The following is a 16279-nucleotide window of genomic DNA, read 5'->3' as shown; positions in this document are numbered from 1 at the left end:
AACATAGAACATTTGCTCTTATTGTAAACGCATTACCGAAGACCCATGCCTCCATCTATGGGACCATTGCATGTTCCATCCAAGCCAAAGTTCTGCTTTTTGTTACCCTTAAACCCTTGAAGGAAACCTTTTTCCCCCCCAACGTGATATTCATCATCTCCAGCACCACCCCAACATCAACAAATGCCAAAATGGTGAGTTTCTATGTTTTGTAGTAAAAAAAAAAAAGATGGAAGAGAAGTGTTTCCAATGACATCATCGTTGTGCATTGTACAATTGACACATTTGTAGACATTATCTACCAATTGGTTGATGTCATTGGAAAACCATATCTTGATATGTTTTACTACAAAACACAGAAAAGCACAATTTTTGCATATGTCGATGTTGTGGTGGTGCTGGAGATGATGAATATGAAGTAGATATATATTTTGTTAAATGTCCCTTTAACTCCACACTGTGTTCCACTACCATTTAAATGAAGAATTAAAGAAACAAAACTGACATCAAAAACTCAGTTGCAATACAATACAAAAAACTGTAAATGCAGTAAATGAAAATAATAAGAAGTCAAAGTTTAGACGGATCTACTCAACACCCTGGGTGAATTTTGATGGCTTAAGAGCCCTTGGGACTAAATGTCTTCACTACTGATAGAAAGACAGCCACACAACCCACCACGATGCCTCTGGGGCTAAAATGCAAGTTAAGTTCATTAATAGCAAAACAACTTATATCCAATCAACAAAAAATCTATTAACTTTGTGCATTTGCTGAATATTATTGAAACAAAGAAAGGAAGAACATTTCAAAGGCATTGTGGAGTATGTTCACTTGTCAATATATTGCTGAGGTGTGTGGATGACGATATTGATCAGGTGCTGTTCAATGTACAGGCTGAGTGTCATTTTGGAGCTTGTAAAATAAAATGCATTTCCACTTTAAACTCATGCAGAAGCTAAGTTGGCACAAGCAAACTCTGACCCTTTAGCATGGGTGGGAAGCAGGAGAAGGAGTGGCTGGGATGGTAAGGTCTGAACAGAACAAACATTCCTAAAGATGAACTGAATGAAATTATGGGCAAAAGTCACATAAGGTCATTTCCCTCTCTAATGGGTGTACACCTATAAAAAGACTCCCACTGCAATTACCTACTTAAAACGGAAAAACAACTCTTGTGAAGTGCACTACTTGAAATGATCTCCCTTAAATGGCCTGGCATTAGTACTATATAGACTGACTGAAAGGCAAGGAAGAAAGTTGACCTCAGACAACAAATAATTCATGCCCATTTCCGACTTCTAAATGGAAATCAATAACATGTTACATCAATTAGAAAAAAAGGGAGAGCTAATCAGCAAAGTAAAAGCAATATGAATTTTGTATGGCAAGAGTTGACTAGAAACAGCCAACATTCCCACACAACAGCTGAAGTCAACCTGTAGTGATGCTGCATCTCCATTCAGCCATATCTCAAAGAAGAGTGGTCAGGGGAGGGGACAAACAGGACAAACGTAATGAAGCCTTAAGGTTACAGGCAGGGGTGGCAGGACAGGGATAAGAACAGGGATAGGAACATGGAAGTGTGCAGCCGTATAGAGCTAAACAGTAAGGACACTGGCATCAGGGATGTGGTGACAGCCAGGCCAAGCTATAAAAAGTATCAGGGCAGGCCACGGATGGGTGATGGGAGTAGGGTAATATCACAGCCAGCATGCACCCGCCTTGCAAAGTACAGGAACAGCACAGAACAGTAAAGGTGTAAAAAGGCCAGGGCAGAGATGCTTCAGCAGAGAGCTATATGGTGGCAAATGGAGGAAGGCTGTGCAGGGATACGGGGAGGGAGAAACTACTTGAACAAAGAGCCAAAGCGACGGGCAAAATTGTCTGGTGTGATCAAAAAAAACTAACCTGAACTGCTGAACAGCCTAAAATTAAAGAGTTGTCCTCATTTGACAGAGAACCAATAGAAACCTACATTTTAAATGTCAAAGTATTTTTTCAATACTTGATTCCAAAGATTTGGGGTACAAAATAAAGTTTACAAAAAAAAGTGAAAAGAAGAGATAGCCAGAAGTAGTAAGGCCAATTTGCAGTAAAATCTACAGTCCCAAATTAAATTTCATGTAAACTGAAAAATACTTCACCTTCCTCCAGCTACAGCCAGTATGTCCCGCCTTGTCTGAGGGCTGCATTGGCTGCATTGAAGCACTGATGTCCGAAGGCAACAGACTTCTGGTTCTACTGAAACTCACTCTAAACCAGGGCACTTTGGTAAGGGGCAGAGTAAAAAGAGCTAAAGTGAATTGCATTTTGAACGTTCAGGTTGTGACAAATTTAACCAGAAAAAGGTGTTTTGTTTTATATTTTTTCTCTTCCTTTGAATATGATATTGGGTTAATTAACATTTAGGCCTACAGTTGCAAACACTAGTTTCAGTGATTTTCTGGATTCCTTATGTGGAAGTACTGTAGTGTACTAGATGTACTATTTAGCCTTACACAGACTGATGCATGGTGTCAGAAGATACTACTTGAACTAATGGTGTGGCAGTAACTGGTTAAGCAAAATAGCTGCAAAACACATAAGTAAACAGTTAGTGATATTTCTGGAATTTTGCAAAGAGATATCACTGAATTACTCAACATTTTTGGATCTCAAACAATGATTTTGTGAGCAGTACCGAAATGGTTTTGTACCCGGCTTCTGACTTGTCCCAAAGAGAGATGGTTTGCATTTTTATAACATTTATCTTCACAAATGTACAATAACAGACTGAGAGCCAATTGCTATTGTCAATTAATGGGGTACATTTAGCTTTTCATGATTTAGTGGACCCCAAAAAGACAGACTGCCGTAATGAAGATCATTCAGACAGCCCAAGAAGATGGGGACTGTAGGTCTTGTGTGCCCCGAAAGAATCAGGGGTGTCCTCTAATGGCATGGAATGAAGAGGGTTTCCTTAGACTCCAACTGCAAGGCACAGTGTTCCCAGCAAGGACTGTAGGCATGACTTTGTTTTGGCATAACCCAACCATTGAAAACAGTGCAATCCTTATAGCCAATTGTTGAGCTAGGATCATGAAGTTGGATTTCTATGGAGAGCAAGAATGCCCTCTCTGATTGTGTGTTACAGCCCCTATGCCCTGATGGGAAAACCTTTAAAAATGTCTACCCTAAAGCACATTAAAAGAGGCCTTTCTGATCTGCTTGCAACCTGTAGGCCTATGTCATAAAGAGATGTTTGGATCCTAGAGTCCCTGTGTAGAATCATTGTATCAGCACAAAACAAGGCAATGCTTTACTACAGCCCATTTTCAGTCTAGCCCTCTGATTGGGATTCTAAAAGGGGCTGCAGCTGGAGCTGATTACATCTGAGCTGTGAGGTTTATAGCAACCAGCAACAGATCATGATATAAAAGGTACTCATAGTTCCGCATGTCTGCAATAATTATCTCTGTGTAAAACCCAGGGGATAATGCACACCAAAACAAAAAAACAGGAACAGGTCGTTCCCATCACTCACAGTTAGAACTGTTCACAGTCTTCAGAGACGTGAGCAAGCCCCCAGGGCCCAGGGATGGCTGGCTAGCATTGCATGCAGTATGTTTGCTGAGGGCCACAGGACGCCCAAGGGAGAGGGCAATAAGGCCTCATAACTCCGGTCTTCAGCAGCTGCTCCTTTGCCTATTGGCTGTACTCTCTACATGCAGGTGTAAGCCTACAGGTACAGACTGTGTGCTGCCTACCCCTAATGTAGTTGGAAGTGGTCTTGCAGGTAGCCTAAAGAAGGGTTGACTCCAGGAAACAGGATGGAACCATTACCAGCACTGCTCACTGTTACCATGGAGGCAGAAGAGAAGAGGGAGTAGAGGAGGAGGGGCTTACCTGAGTCAAGGGCAGCTGAGGGAGGAGGAACCGCCTCTCCACCGCTCTTCTGGCTCATGGCTGCTGCTGGGTTTTGCTGAGTGGAGGATGGCAGCTGCAGCTCTTTGGGGAGAAGGTCATACACTGATTCTGTGTAGAGAGAGAAGAGAAATGAGAGAGGGGGGGGTTCAGGAGGTGAGTCGAGTCCCACTTGAAAGGCTGTTCGTAATCTCACAGCATGAGAGAGCTTGCAAAGAAGTCAGCAGATTTACTGTACATGAAGCTCTTTCAGAATTCTTAAAGACAAGTTTAAATACAGCAAAATTACAGCTCCTCCTTTTCAAAATGTAAGGAAGATGGTCAATTTTCAAAATTGTAAAATGCCTTTCACTTATAGGTTATACTCATAGGCTCTCCTTACAGACATCAAGAAAACATTTCAACAGGGAGAAACAATAACCTTCGTAAACATGGTACAGCATGCCTTTGACAGTTGACACTGACCCTGTACCAGGCCCTGAGCATTGTCCTGCCTGGCCATCACTCTGGAAAATGACCTAGCAGTTTATAAATGTACTATAACAACAAGAGCATAGTGATAAATACAGCCCCAGTCCAGATTCCTGCCATGTCTCCACAGCCTGGCCTATCAGCTGCTGCCTGGTGCCCCCACCACCTACCAACCCCCATCCCCACGTGTCTGTGCCAGGGGCCTTGGACATCTCGCTCGGCCACATCCCTGAAAAATGGCAGGGAGCTATTTAGAGGAACAAGAGCACAATGCCCCCCGAGCCATGTTTAGTATGCTGATGAGCACCACACTGAAAACCAAAGGGGCTGAGGAGGACTGGAGAAAGGCGGGTGTGGAGGGAGGTGACTTCAAGCGCTACACTACTTGTGATGACGACCAGAACATTCACACCTTCCAACTCCCTCCATTCAATAGGACTATATGGTTCTGCAGATGGAGCCTCTTCACACTTACTAGACTTTTCCTAACATACCGTTGGCTTCACATATTACTCAAATGTAAACTTGCTTACTTTCTATGTCTCAACTGTTACCTTCGGAGGAAGCACATGGCACGACAGTTGCCCCCCCCCCCCCCCCCTTGAAGCAGGGCAGGGCAAACAGAATTGTCTCATTGAGCCAAAACTCCTACAGTATAAATGGCAATACCAGAGCAGTTTTTACCTGAAAATACAGTAACAGCCTGCTACATTCTGAAATTGTCGCAGTAGGTGCCGGCTGCACTGAGCCATGTAAAACTATGGAAGCCCATCCCCACCACCTAAAACATGTCAAATGTTGATCATACAAATGTTTTATTTGTAACATTGTGTGGTGATTTCAGAGACCACAGGTCCCAGAGTGGTGTTGGGGTGGGGGGGCAATTGTTTTCCTGGGGCCTAGAGCTTTTCCTGATCTGGTAGTAGGCTAACCTAACCAAATCCGGACCCTATTTGAAGCATATGACATAGTAATAAATCACTGTAAAAAAATCTAGTCATATGTAAAAACTAAAAAACATTACAAACCTTCACACAGACTAAGAGACAACTGCAATTGGATAAAAACAAACAAGGCTGAGCTCACTGTATGCAGGGTTGCTCATACAGCAAGTCATTACTATTGTGTTGATGGATTCATTCCAACTTTGGATTAAAAAGGCCTAGGTAGCCTCGCTACCCGAAGTGTGACTATAAACCACATTTGATCACATTCACATTTTCTTAGAACACAAATAAATGGGCCCATTTTAGGCTATAAATTGGGAATGTGCATCTTTCCCTTTCACAACGATTTAATGTGTATTTAGATACATGGGCTCCGATACAATACATGAACGATACGTTTTAGTTTGAAATGATTTGATGCGATTCAGTTTGAGTAGAAAACAAATTGATGGTTTGAGATGCAGTAACATTTGTTGCATAAACACATTCATTTTCCATTCTAAATTAAAACCTGTTGCTGATGGAGCTCATGAGTTGGGCCTCGCTGAGCCAGGATCTGCCGGTCTGTCTGTAAGTGATGTATGTCTATGGTGTGTACTGTGTAGTTAGCTGATCTGAGCCATAAGGGAGACTAGGCATCTACCACCAGATTAGGGGGGCAATGTAGCTTTATGGTTTCTTGTCTCCCCACTTTGAAATCCCCATCACCTACTAATTAACTTGTCATTTTTGCAGATTAAGTTTGAGCAAGTAATGTATCAATATTTATCATTAACAAATTAGCTATGACCTTCCCAATGAATATATAGCGCAACTGTTTAGCGAGCTTCTTTTCTCTTCCTGTGTTAGTAATGCCGAGCACCTCCCAAAAGTGATTCCTTGTTATGAAATGATCAACTTTACCCTGTATATCGAATTACCATATACACTGAGTGTACAAAACATTAGGAACACCTTCCTAATATTGAGTTGCACCCCTTTTGCCCTCAGAACAGCCTCAATTTGTCAGGGCATGGACTCAACAAGATGTCGAAAGCGTTCCACAGGGATGCTGGCCCATGTTGACTCCAATGCGTCCCAAAGTTGTGTCAAGTTGGCTGGATGTCCTTCGGTTGGTAGAACATTGATACACACAGGAATCTGTTGAGTGTAAAAACCCAGCAGCGCTTCAGTTCTTGACACACTCAAACCGGTATGCCTGGCATCTACTACCATACCCTGTTTAAGTCTTTCTTTAACCTGTCTCCTCCCCTTCTCTACACTGATTGAAGTGGATTTAACAGGTGCCATCAATAAGGGACCATAGCTTTCACCTGGTCAGTCTATGTCACGGAAAGAGCAGGTGTTCTTAATGTTTTGTACACTCAGTGTGCACTGATCAATTAAAGCAAAACTACTGCTGATGGTGAACCTGAACAATTGAAACATCTATTGGAAGCACATTGATAACAATCGAGCAAATTACATGTGTTGTCACTCAAATAATAAAGCCTAATATCCTGCAAGGCCTTTTAGCATTTGAATGCTGAAGGTGCCACACAGATGTACATGGTCCTGCAGGGACAGGGAGCATAACTCGCGTTGGTCAGAACGCAAAGCTGGGCACAGTGTGCAGTTTGACTAGGCTACTGATAATCCCTGGGCTAGTTTGGCATGCAAAATTACTTGTAGATCAATGACTGTCAACAGTTATATGGCTAGTTCGACAGTGAATGAGAGGACACATCAGTTGTCGCATAGGCTTCGCATAGGCTTCTCTAGGCTACCTGCAGCTGTGGTTGTTATCAGTAGACCCCAGTTGATCAGACTGCAGATCAGACTAATTGTGCACTTTGACAAATCATGAAGCATTCTTGTTTTGTGTGGCAGTTATAGGCTTCCATATAAAACAGCTTTGATAGGCTAAATTTACTTGATGAAAACATGCCGTTATAGCAACTCTGTGCTTTTGTCTTGAAGCTAAAATGTAATGAGTGTAGCCTATAGACGAGAAATAAACCCTTTAATTGTCTGCACATACATGTTTGTGAATTGTTGTATTATTCAAGAGTGTAATATGGTTTGGGTGCATTTTTCAACAATGTCATATGTTTTAGAAGAAAAGTATGTCAATGTTGAATAGTTTGTGCCTACTGGCTAGTGGCTACTGTGATATTTATGTTAAATTTGAGCTGCAGACAAAGAATGTGGTGTTGCCAGCCACAACGAAAGGTAAAGCAAGGATGTAATGTGAATTGAAAAGTTACATTTTATTTCACCACCCCGCTCCTCAGACCTTCATATCTCGTAGTGGGAATATAGGGCCATCGTCAGCCTAAACAAGTCCTACTGAGCATCAAATTCCCTATCCCAATTATCATTTGAATCGATTGCTTTTAGTGTCCTAGTAAAGCCCCTGCTGATCCTTTTTATATTTTACAAGATAAAAAGCTCAATAAGCTACTTTTTACTTTATGATTGAGATTGCAACACCAGATCTGAATGAATCCATGCAATCATATCAAAGTAGAATCAAATGAATGGCTTGCTGAAGGTTCTCTGAGAAGGAAACCATCTTTTACTTCCAAACCTGAGATGGTAACACCTCAGGGATAATCGACTTCTATGGAAAAAACAAGACTACGCAGGTCACAGCAAAAGCCCTGGCATGTCAATAAGTAGCGTTTCAGAACTGATTACAGTAGAGAGAGCAGGATTGACAGAGGGCCTTTCTCCCTCGGACTTCCCCCTCAGGGCGAACGGGACAGAGGGAGGGGAGCTAGAAAGCCTTAGGTCAACAACATGACAACACGTTTACTACCAGACCCTATTCATCTTCCAAATATTATGGTATGAACTAACAGCGGCCATTACAGTCGCCTGACTCTCTGCCAACTGCCAGCTTTAATTACTTGCAGCTGAGTCCCGGAGTTTGGTGTGTGTGTCAGATACTTAACCCTCCCATTGTTACCGCTGGCTGTCTACTACAGACGAACCTGGGAAGCAAGCAGTGAAAACCAGCCTACAGGCCTCGGGAGTCCCACAGCACTGCTCATTCTGGATGAAAACACAGTTTCCCACACAGAGGGGCCTGAAAATGACAATCTCTGCCGCCTCCTCGCCCAAGCTTCACGTTGGAGCAGCACAAGCAGATCTGGTGTGGTTTAATGCTTCTACGTTAGGTAACCACTTCAGAAAAGAAAGGCATGAACAAACACACACACTTTCTCTCCAATTCTCTGAGTCTGCCACTCCGTTTACCAGTCCCTCTACCAGTCCTCCCTGGCCACACTGATGGCACATGCGGGAACATGTGCACTCTGCACGGGGCCCTTCCAGTAAACAGAATGCAGACCGCACAGACAGAAAATATGTACTCTGCTCTCGAATCAGTGGCTGGCCTGTTTTAGTGTTTCCACAGTCCCAGGACTTTATAAAGAGTGAAAATTCCTATTCTGCTGCATAGTTTCCTCCCTCGCAAACAGAGCACAGTGCTTTCTTTTCACATCGCTAAACACGATTTTCCTTTCGCATGGGGAAAAGAAAAACAAGGGTCAATATCATTAACTGGCTAAATAAACACATTGACTTGACACCATGTGTTGCCTCCATTCTAACACGCTCTATATTCTTACACCCTGTTTTGCTGTTCTGTGAACTTGATCAAGTCAGACTGAAAATGAGGATAACTTCATTTCCTCTCCTATTCTGACAGAGTTCCAAAACTGGATTTAAGATGCCAATTATTTTATTTGATCTGCTTCGAAACTAAAATGAATGAAGGGAAGATGCTACCATCCCATTTCTCAAAGAAAGAATGCTGTTACTATACATGGGGGCATAGGGTTTAAAATATAATTAAGATATGGGTACACTTTATTTAGCCTAACTCTGCCAAGCCTATGATCTGCCACATGCAGCCTAGTGTTCAAAGATTCACCTTCTTTAGAGGCAAATCCAGGCAAAATTGATCTCAAAACGTCCACACAGTTAAAAATCGTTCCCATAGCATGTGCCACCCTTGTGTTCAGTTTTGACTGCACAACTCTATGTCGAAGTAAAAGTGTAAAGAGAGACCACTCACCATGGGAAAGGCAGGACTTACACTCCCATTCATTTCCCTCACATTCCTGCTGCTTGCTCTCACTAGCCCTAGCACCTGGGGCGTGGCACTGTGATTTTGGCTGAATGACTGTTAACACCCCTTCTGTCCACCTCCCCTCCCACCACTTGTCTTGTTATGGTGTTCACAGACCTTTTTCTATCAGCTTGTTCAACAGGTCGGTTGCATTGTCATTGGAAGCTTGTCAAATAGAAATGGAGGCCATTGAGAAAAACACAAACAGCCAAAGTAGGATAAAGGTGCAGGGTGGCTAGGCTACATTATGGTGGGACAACACTAAATGAAGAGACAAGGAAGGATAAAGAATAGACTTACCTTCACAGCAACACATCTGATGTGCAACCCAGGCAGGGAGAAACACATTCAGAGGGCTGGCACCTGCAGTGAGCTATTTACAACACTCCTGATATGTTTACAACCAAGCCTACATGAGGGCTGCCACTGACACCATAGCAACAGGGAACATGGGGGCACTTTCCATAAGAGAGTTGTCTCTTCTCATGAGAAAATGAGGAGAAAAACAGACACATACAAAACGCCCAAATAAAGAAGTTAGCCTACCATTTACAGGTGGATAATTCTACAACTGCCAGAGTTACTGTAAATACTGCAGGATCATCTCAGTAAGCAATGGTAACCCATGTGTTTAAAAAATCTGTTAAATCTTTAAACACCACCCACGGCCTCCCTTGACATCTAAAGCTGTCTGGGCAGCCATCAATTTTCTATTCAAATCAGGTGCTACTCTGGTATGAGCCCAGAGGGAGAAGTCAACATCTTCGCAAAATACACTCCTAAAGGCAAACCAATACAAACCATTGAAGCACAAGTCACATACGGCCCACCTACTTTGTAAAACATTGATACTGAAAAATACGATCTTGAGTGAATGTTGAATGATGACGTCAAAAGTGTCGTCTCAGATTTGTTCAACCGGAAGGAAGAAGTTGCCATCCGATGTATGACTGAAACATGGTGAAATTGTTGCGACAAAGAGGTGCTAAAAGTATTCACAACATAAATGTCAACCAAAATCAGTAAAGCGAAACAAAACTTTTGATAAGTAGACCTGTCCACTGTGATCCTCACACCCAACACTAACCTATATATCAGCAAGACTCAAGCCACAACAAAAAGGTTTTCCCAAAGACAACTATGACAATCACAACCGTTGCAATGTCCTTCAGTCTCAATTTGGCCAACCTAACAGCGGCATGATTCAAATGCGCCTGACAACTAAGGGATGGAGTAATAAAATGCTTCCACGGTATCACCCAACAACAAATCTGTCCCCTCTCACTCTCTCCAGGAAAGCTGGAGGGGTGGTGGAGAACAAAATGAGGGGTCACCAGCTCTGGTGTCAGGGGTTAATGTAAATGTTCACGTCCTCCATGTGTTGACATCTAGTGGGCAAGCCCAATCAGAGCACAGTTGGCTTACGCATTACCAGTGTCACCGTACCGTCATCAACCCTCATCTCTTGCTGCTGTGCCCGCTGCCCAAATACAGGTGCAAGGACCACATGGACTAGTGACATCATTAGACGTGGTCACCAGCACACCTCCAACAAGGACATTGCAAAAAAACAAACAGGTTCCCAATGCACTGACCCACCACACAGCTGAACTGAGGTCTCTATCTGTGCATAACCAAAGGAACATTCATATCTCCATCTAGGGTACCTGAACACTAGAAACCAAATGCAAATGAAACCATCCTCAGCCCCAGACCAGTCACAATCTCTCACTACCTGAGAAAAAAACATAATGGCTTCATTAATCCAATTGAGCAGGTCTGGTCTTCTCAGCTACTTCCTAATGCATGGCAAGTGCCATGTCCTGTCACCTAAGCCATCCACTGATGAATGTTTTATGACAATGCTCTCCATGGAATTGAATCCCAGAGCAGATCTATTCTTCACACAGAGACAGAGATGAATCAACCACCTGAAAGAAAAAAACAACCACAATGTGTGACTAACAACACAGGGGCTCATACCCTCAGCCTCCAGTCAACTTCCTCCGAGGTTGGCCGGATGTTTCGTAGGAATAGCTAAGGTGAATTTGATCAAAAATAACAAAATGAGGATTCTCAATGTTCTCTGTTATTCAAATCAATGTTCCACTTGGAATAATGTTGTTGGGGAAAATAGCTCAAATAAATTACTTAATGAGTGGCAATATTTGAGTTGTAGCCCAGTTGCAGTACAATGTTTAGGAGGAGTCACAAGGAGTGTAGAAGTTAGTTTAGAGCAGATGAACTTTTACAGCCGGCTTCTTTCCACACAACCAGTCCAAGAGCCATTGATCAAATTGTTCGGGTCGTGTGTGTGTGTGTGTGTGTGTGTGTATCTGTGTGGTTGATCATTAGTACAGCGCCATAACGTCTCACTCAAACAATATCTTAACACAGATGAAAGAAGACCATTTTAGACCAATGCAGTGAGCAGTGCATGGACAGAGGGGTTAACAGAGTGGATATTTATAATTTCCCTTCCATGTGCTTCCTAGTTTGTCATTGATTCCATTCAGTATGACAGGGGAAGAAACTAACTAGCCGAGGTTTGTTAACCATTGAGTGAAACGCATCACAAGGTAGGTTGAGAGGTTTGGTTTTATAGACTGTGCATTATCTTTATCAGGTCCCATATCACATCTCAGAATGTGATCTGTGTCATCTATGCATCTTTGGTCTTCTCACTCTTTATTTTTTCTCCATCTGTGTTTGTTGTAAAAGTGAAAGGCAGCCAGGTCCTGGATTAAGGTCAGCCGTTGGTGTCACACAAGGCTCAGAGATCGTGACCTGCAGCCTGTTTCTGTCCAGCTAATCTAATTTTGACTAGAGACCACCTCTTGGAATCAGATTAGGCCTACCTCCGACTGGCTCGCAACGCAACAACACCCACCATCATCAGGACAAACTAGCCAGTCACAGTGAGCCGACTGTGGAATTCAATTGTGAATCATAATTTTAAGCCAAAAGTTCTGATCTGTTGCATCAGCCTCAATGTACTGGTTGTATGAATATGGAATCTATTGTCCCACAACTGTCCCAGAGTCTGTTTCGAATTTCTTTTTCACACAGAACAACGAGCTGACCAACAGAGTAGGTAAACTTTCTACTATGGAGGATAGTAGATTGACATAGGCTAGTGGTTTTGCTGTTCATTACTTGTCTTGTTGGCAGAGGAACAGTAAACATGGCCAGTTATTCTAACATCTTCAAACTGAATTCGGTAAGGACGCATGCCGTTTCATCTTTGAGTTGCATGTTCTGTTTAGAGAACGACCAATATGGATTTTTTTAGGGCTAATGCCCATACCAATTTGAGGCCTATGGCCGATATTTTAGGCCGATATTCAATATCTTTACATTTCCAAGAGACAGCCATGTATGCATTAATTCATCAATTTAAAAAAATCGAACACATACGCCTTAATTAAACATTTTTAAAACTACATAATTTTATTTGAATGGTAAATCTCTTAATAAACTGGGTAAATTAAGATGGCATAGGCCTACACTGCCTCATTGCCTGCATCCGTAATGGGTCAGTGGTCAAACGACCTCCACTCATCACTGTCAAACGCTCCCTGAAACACTTCAGCGAGCAGGCCTTTCTAATCAACCTGGCCGGGGTATCCTGGAAGGATATTGATCTAATCTCGTCAGTAGAGGATGCTAGAGGATGCTTAAATAAGCATGCCCCATTCAAGAAATTTAGAACCAGGAACAGATATAGCCCTTGGTTTTCTTCAGACCTGACTGCCCTTAACCAACACAAAAACATCCTATGGCGTTCTGCATTAGCATCGAACAGCCCCCATGATATGCAACTTTTCAGGGAAGCTAGAAACCAATATACACAGGCAGTTAGAAAAGCCAAGGCTAGCTTTTTCAAGCAGAAATTTGCTTCCTGCAACACAAACTCAAAAAAGTTCTGGGACACTGTAAAGTCCATGGAGAATAAGAACACCTCCTCCCAGCTGCCAACTGCACTGAAGATAGGAAACACTGTCACCACCGATAAATCTACTATAATTGAGAATTACAATAAGCATTTTTCTACGGCTGGCCATGCTGTCCAACTGGCTACCCCTACCCCGGTCGACAGCACTGTACCCCCCACAGCAACTCGCCCAAGCCTTCCCCCTTTCTCCTTCTCCCAAATCCAGTCAGCTGATCTTCTGTAAGAGTTGCAAAATCTGGACCCCTACAAATCAGCCGTGCTAGACCTTTCTTTCTAAAATGATTAGCCAAATTTTTTGCCACCTCTATTACTAGCCTGTTCAACCTCTCGTGTCGTCTGAGATTCCCAAAGATTGGAAAGAAACTGCGGTCACCCCCTCTTCAAAGGGGGGGACACTCTAGACCCAAACTGCTACAGACCTATATCTATCCTACCCTGCCTTTCTAAGGTCTTCGAAAGCCAAGTCAACAAACAGATTACCGACCATTTCGAATCCCACCATACCTTCTCCGTTATGCAATCTGGTTTCCGAGCTCTTCGTGGGTGTACCTCAGCCACGCTCAAGGTCCTAAACGATATCTTAACCACCATCGATATGAAACAATACTGTGCAGCCATATTCATTGACCTGGCCAAGGCATTCGACTCTGTCAATCACCACATCCTCATCGGCAGACTCGACAGCCTTGGTTTCTCAAATGATTGCCTCGCCTGGTTCACCAGCTACTTCTCTGATAGAGTTCAGTGTGTCAAATCGGTGGGTCTGTTGCCCGGGCCTCTGGCAGTCTCTATGGGGGTGCCACAGGGTTCAATTCTTGGACCAACTCTCTTCTCTGTATACATCAATGATGTCACTCTTGCTGCTGGTGAGAGTCTCCGATCCACCTCTACGCAGACGACACCATTCTGTATACTTGGCCCTTCTTTGGACACTGTGTTAACAACCCTCCAGGCGAGCTTCAATGCCATACAACTCTCCTTCCGTGGCCTCCAATTGCTCTTAAATACAACAAAATCCATGCTCTTCAACCGATCGCTGCCTGCACCTGCCCTCCTGTCCAACATCACTACTCTGGACGGCTGACTTAGAATATGTGGACAACTACAAATACCTAGGTGTCTGGTTAGACTGTAAACTCTCCTTCCAGACTCACATCAAACATCTCCAATCCAAAGTTAAATCTAGAATTGGCTTCCTATTTCGCAAACAAAGCATCCTTCACTCATGCTGCCAAACATACCCTTGTAAAACTGACCATCCTACCAATCCTCGACTTCGGAGATGTCATTTACAAAATAGCCTCCAATACCCTACTCAATAAATTGGATGCAGTCTAGTGCCATCCGTTTTGTCACCAAAGCCCCATATACTACCCACCACTGCAACCTGTGCACTCTCGTTGGCTGGCCCTCGCTTCATACTCGTCGCCAAACCCACTGGCTCCAGGTCATCTACAAGACCCTGCTAGGTAAAGTCCCCCCTAATCTCAGCTCGCTGGTCACCATAGCAGCACCCACCTGTAGCACGCGCTCCAGCAGGTATATCTCTCTGGTCACCCCCAAAACCAATTCTTCCTTTGGCCGCCTCTCCTTCCAGTTCTCTGCTGCCAATGACTGGAACGAACTACAAAAATCTCTGAAACTGGAAACACTTATATCCCTCACTAGCTTTAAGCACCAGCTGTCAGAACACCTCACAGATTAGTGCACCTGTACATAGCCCATCTATAATTTAGCCCAAACAACTACCTCTTCCCCTACTGTATTTATTTATTTTGTTCCTTTGCACCCCATTATTTATATCTCTACTTTGCACATTCTTCCACTGCAAATCTACCATTCCAGTGTTTTACTTGCTATATTGTATTTACTTCGCCACCATGGCCTTTTTTTCCCCTTTACCTCCCTTATCTCACCTCATTAGCTCACATTGTATATAGACTTATTTTTCTACTGTATTATTGACGTATGTTTGTTTTACTCCATGTGTAACTCTGTGTCGTTGTATGTGTCGAACTGCTTTGCTTTATCTTGGCCAAGTCGCAATTGTAAATGAGAACTTGTTCAACTTGCCTACCTGGTTAAATAAATTAATAAAATACTCACAATACATGTGAATGCATATTCAAAAAGAATGTGTGCATGCATTGAGTTATTGAGCTTGTTTTGGTTGATCAGTGGAGTCTGTTTCCCTTCTATTTGGGACTTATATTAGCCTACTAATCAACGATATTTGCACAGCAGCACGATATTTGCATGCCTGTATGGAAGGACATCATATAGGCACTGCTGTTAGTTTGAGAATATAAGAGAAAATCTATTCAATGCAAATGGGTCCAACATAATGTCATGATTTGTGATCATGGATTCTTATGAAACTAGTATTTTTAGTCATTTTCTGTGATCTGGAATCTATTTGTATTTTTTTTGTTGCCGTCAGGAAGCAACTCTAAACAACTCCGCAGCTATGACAAAATTAGAAATAACTCAATGGGCTGTCAAGGAATGGGCGGATTGTAACTTGATCCTACTGCTATGATTGGATAGAGTAAGGCTGTAACTTCACTTTCCCTTTCTCCTCACATCTCTCTCCATCGCTCATATCACTTGTTGACGTTTTCTGCTACTATGAGCACTAGCTAATGGTGATTACATTTGCTACAAAGCCATATAAGTGCATAATATATCTAACAGGGAGAGCGATGGAAGGAACAAATTATTAAACAACGATGCACATTCTGTCTGAAAGGCTGAAATCTGCCCATAGTTTGAGAAGTGAGAACCTACATACACACATTGATCTACAGATTTCGTGGTCAATAAACATGCAGTAAGATTCTTAGCTAGCTAAACCTATTGCCAACCTCTATTTAGCCATTTTAA

At 42.8% G+C, this 16279-nt stretch overlaps 1 protein-coding gene across 7 annotated transcripts in view; it reads right to left on the bottom strand.

Annotated features, from left to right (window-relative positions):
• The window catches only part of nfat5b (nuclear factor of activated T cells 5b), a 63370-nt gene that overhangs the window by 20365 nt on the left and 26726 nt on the right, over window positions 1-16279 (bottom strand). For 3 of the 7 annotated variants that reach the window (XM_031830890.1, XM_031830894.1, XM_031830893.1), the window contains exon 2: window positions 3889-4017. In XM_031830890.1, coding sequence (XP_031686750.1) covers window positions 3889-4017 — 129 coding nt within the window. The other 4 variants (XM_031830895.1, XM_031830897.1, XM_031830891.1 and 1 more) reach the window with 3 other exon arrangements.

Source organism: Oncorhynchus kisutch, linkage group LG8 (genome assembly GCF_002021735.2).
Source record: "Oncorhynchus kisutch isolate 150728-3 linkage group LG8, Okis_V2, whole genome shotgun sequence".
Taxonomy (NCBI): Eukaryota; Metazoa; Chordata; class Actinopteri; order Salmoniformes; family Salmonidae; genus Oncorhynchus; species Oncorhynchus kisutch.
Note: the sequence above shows the minus strand (reverse complement) of the source record. Positions and strands in the feature narration are given on the sequence as shown.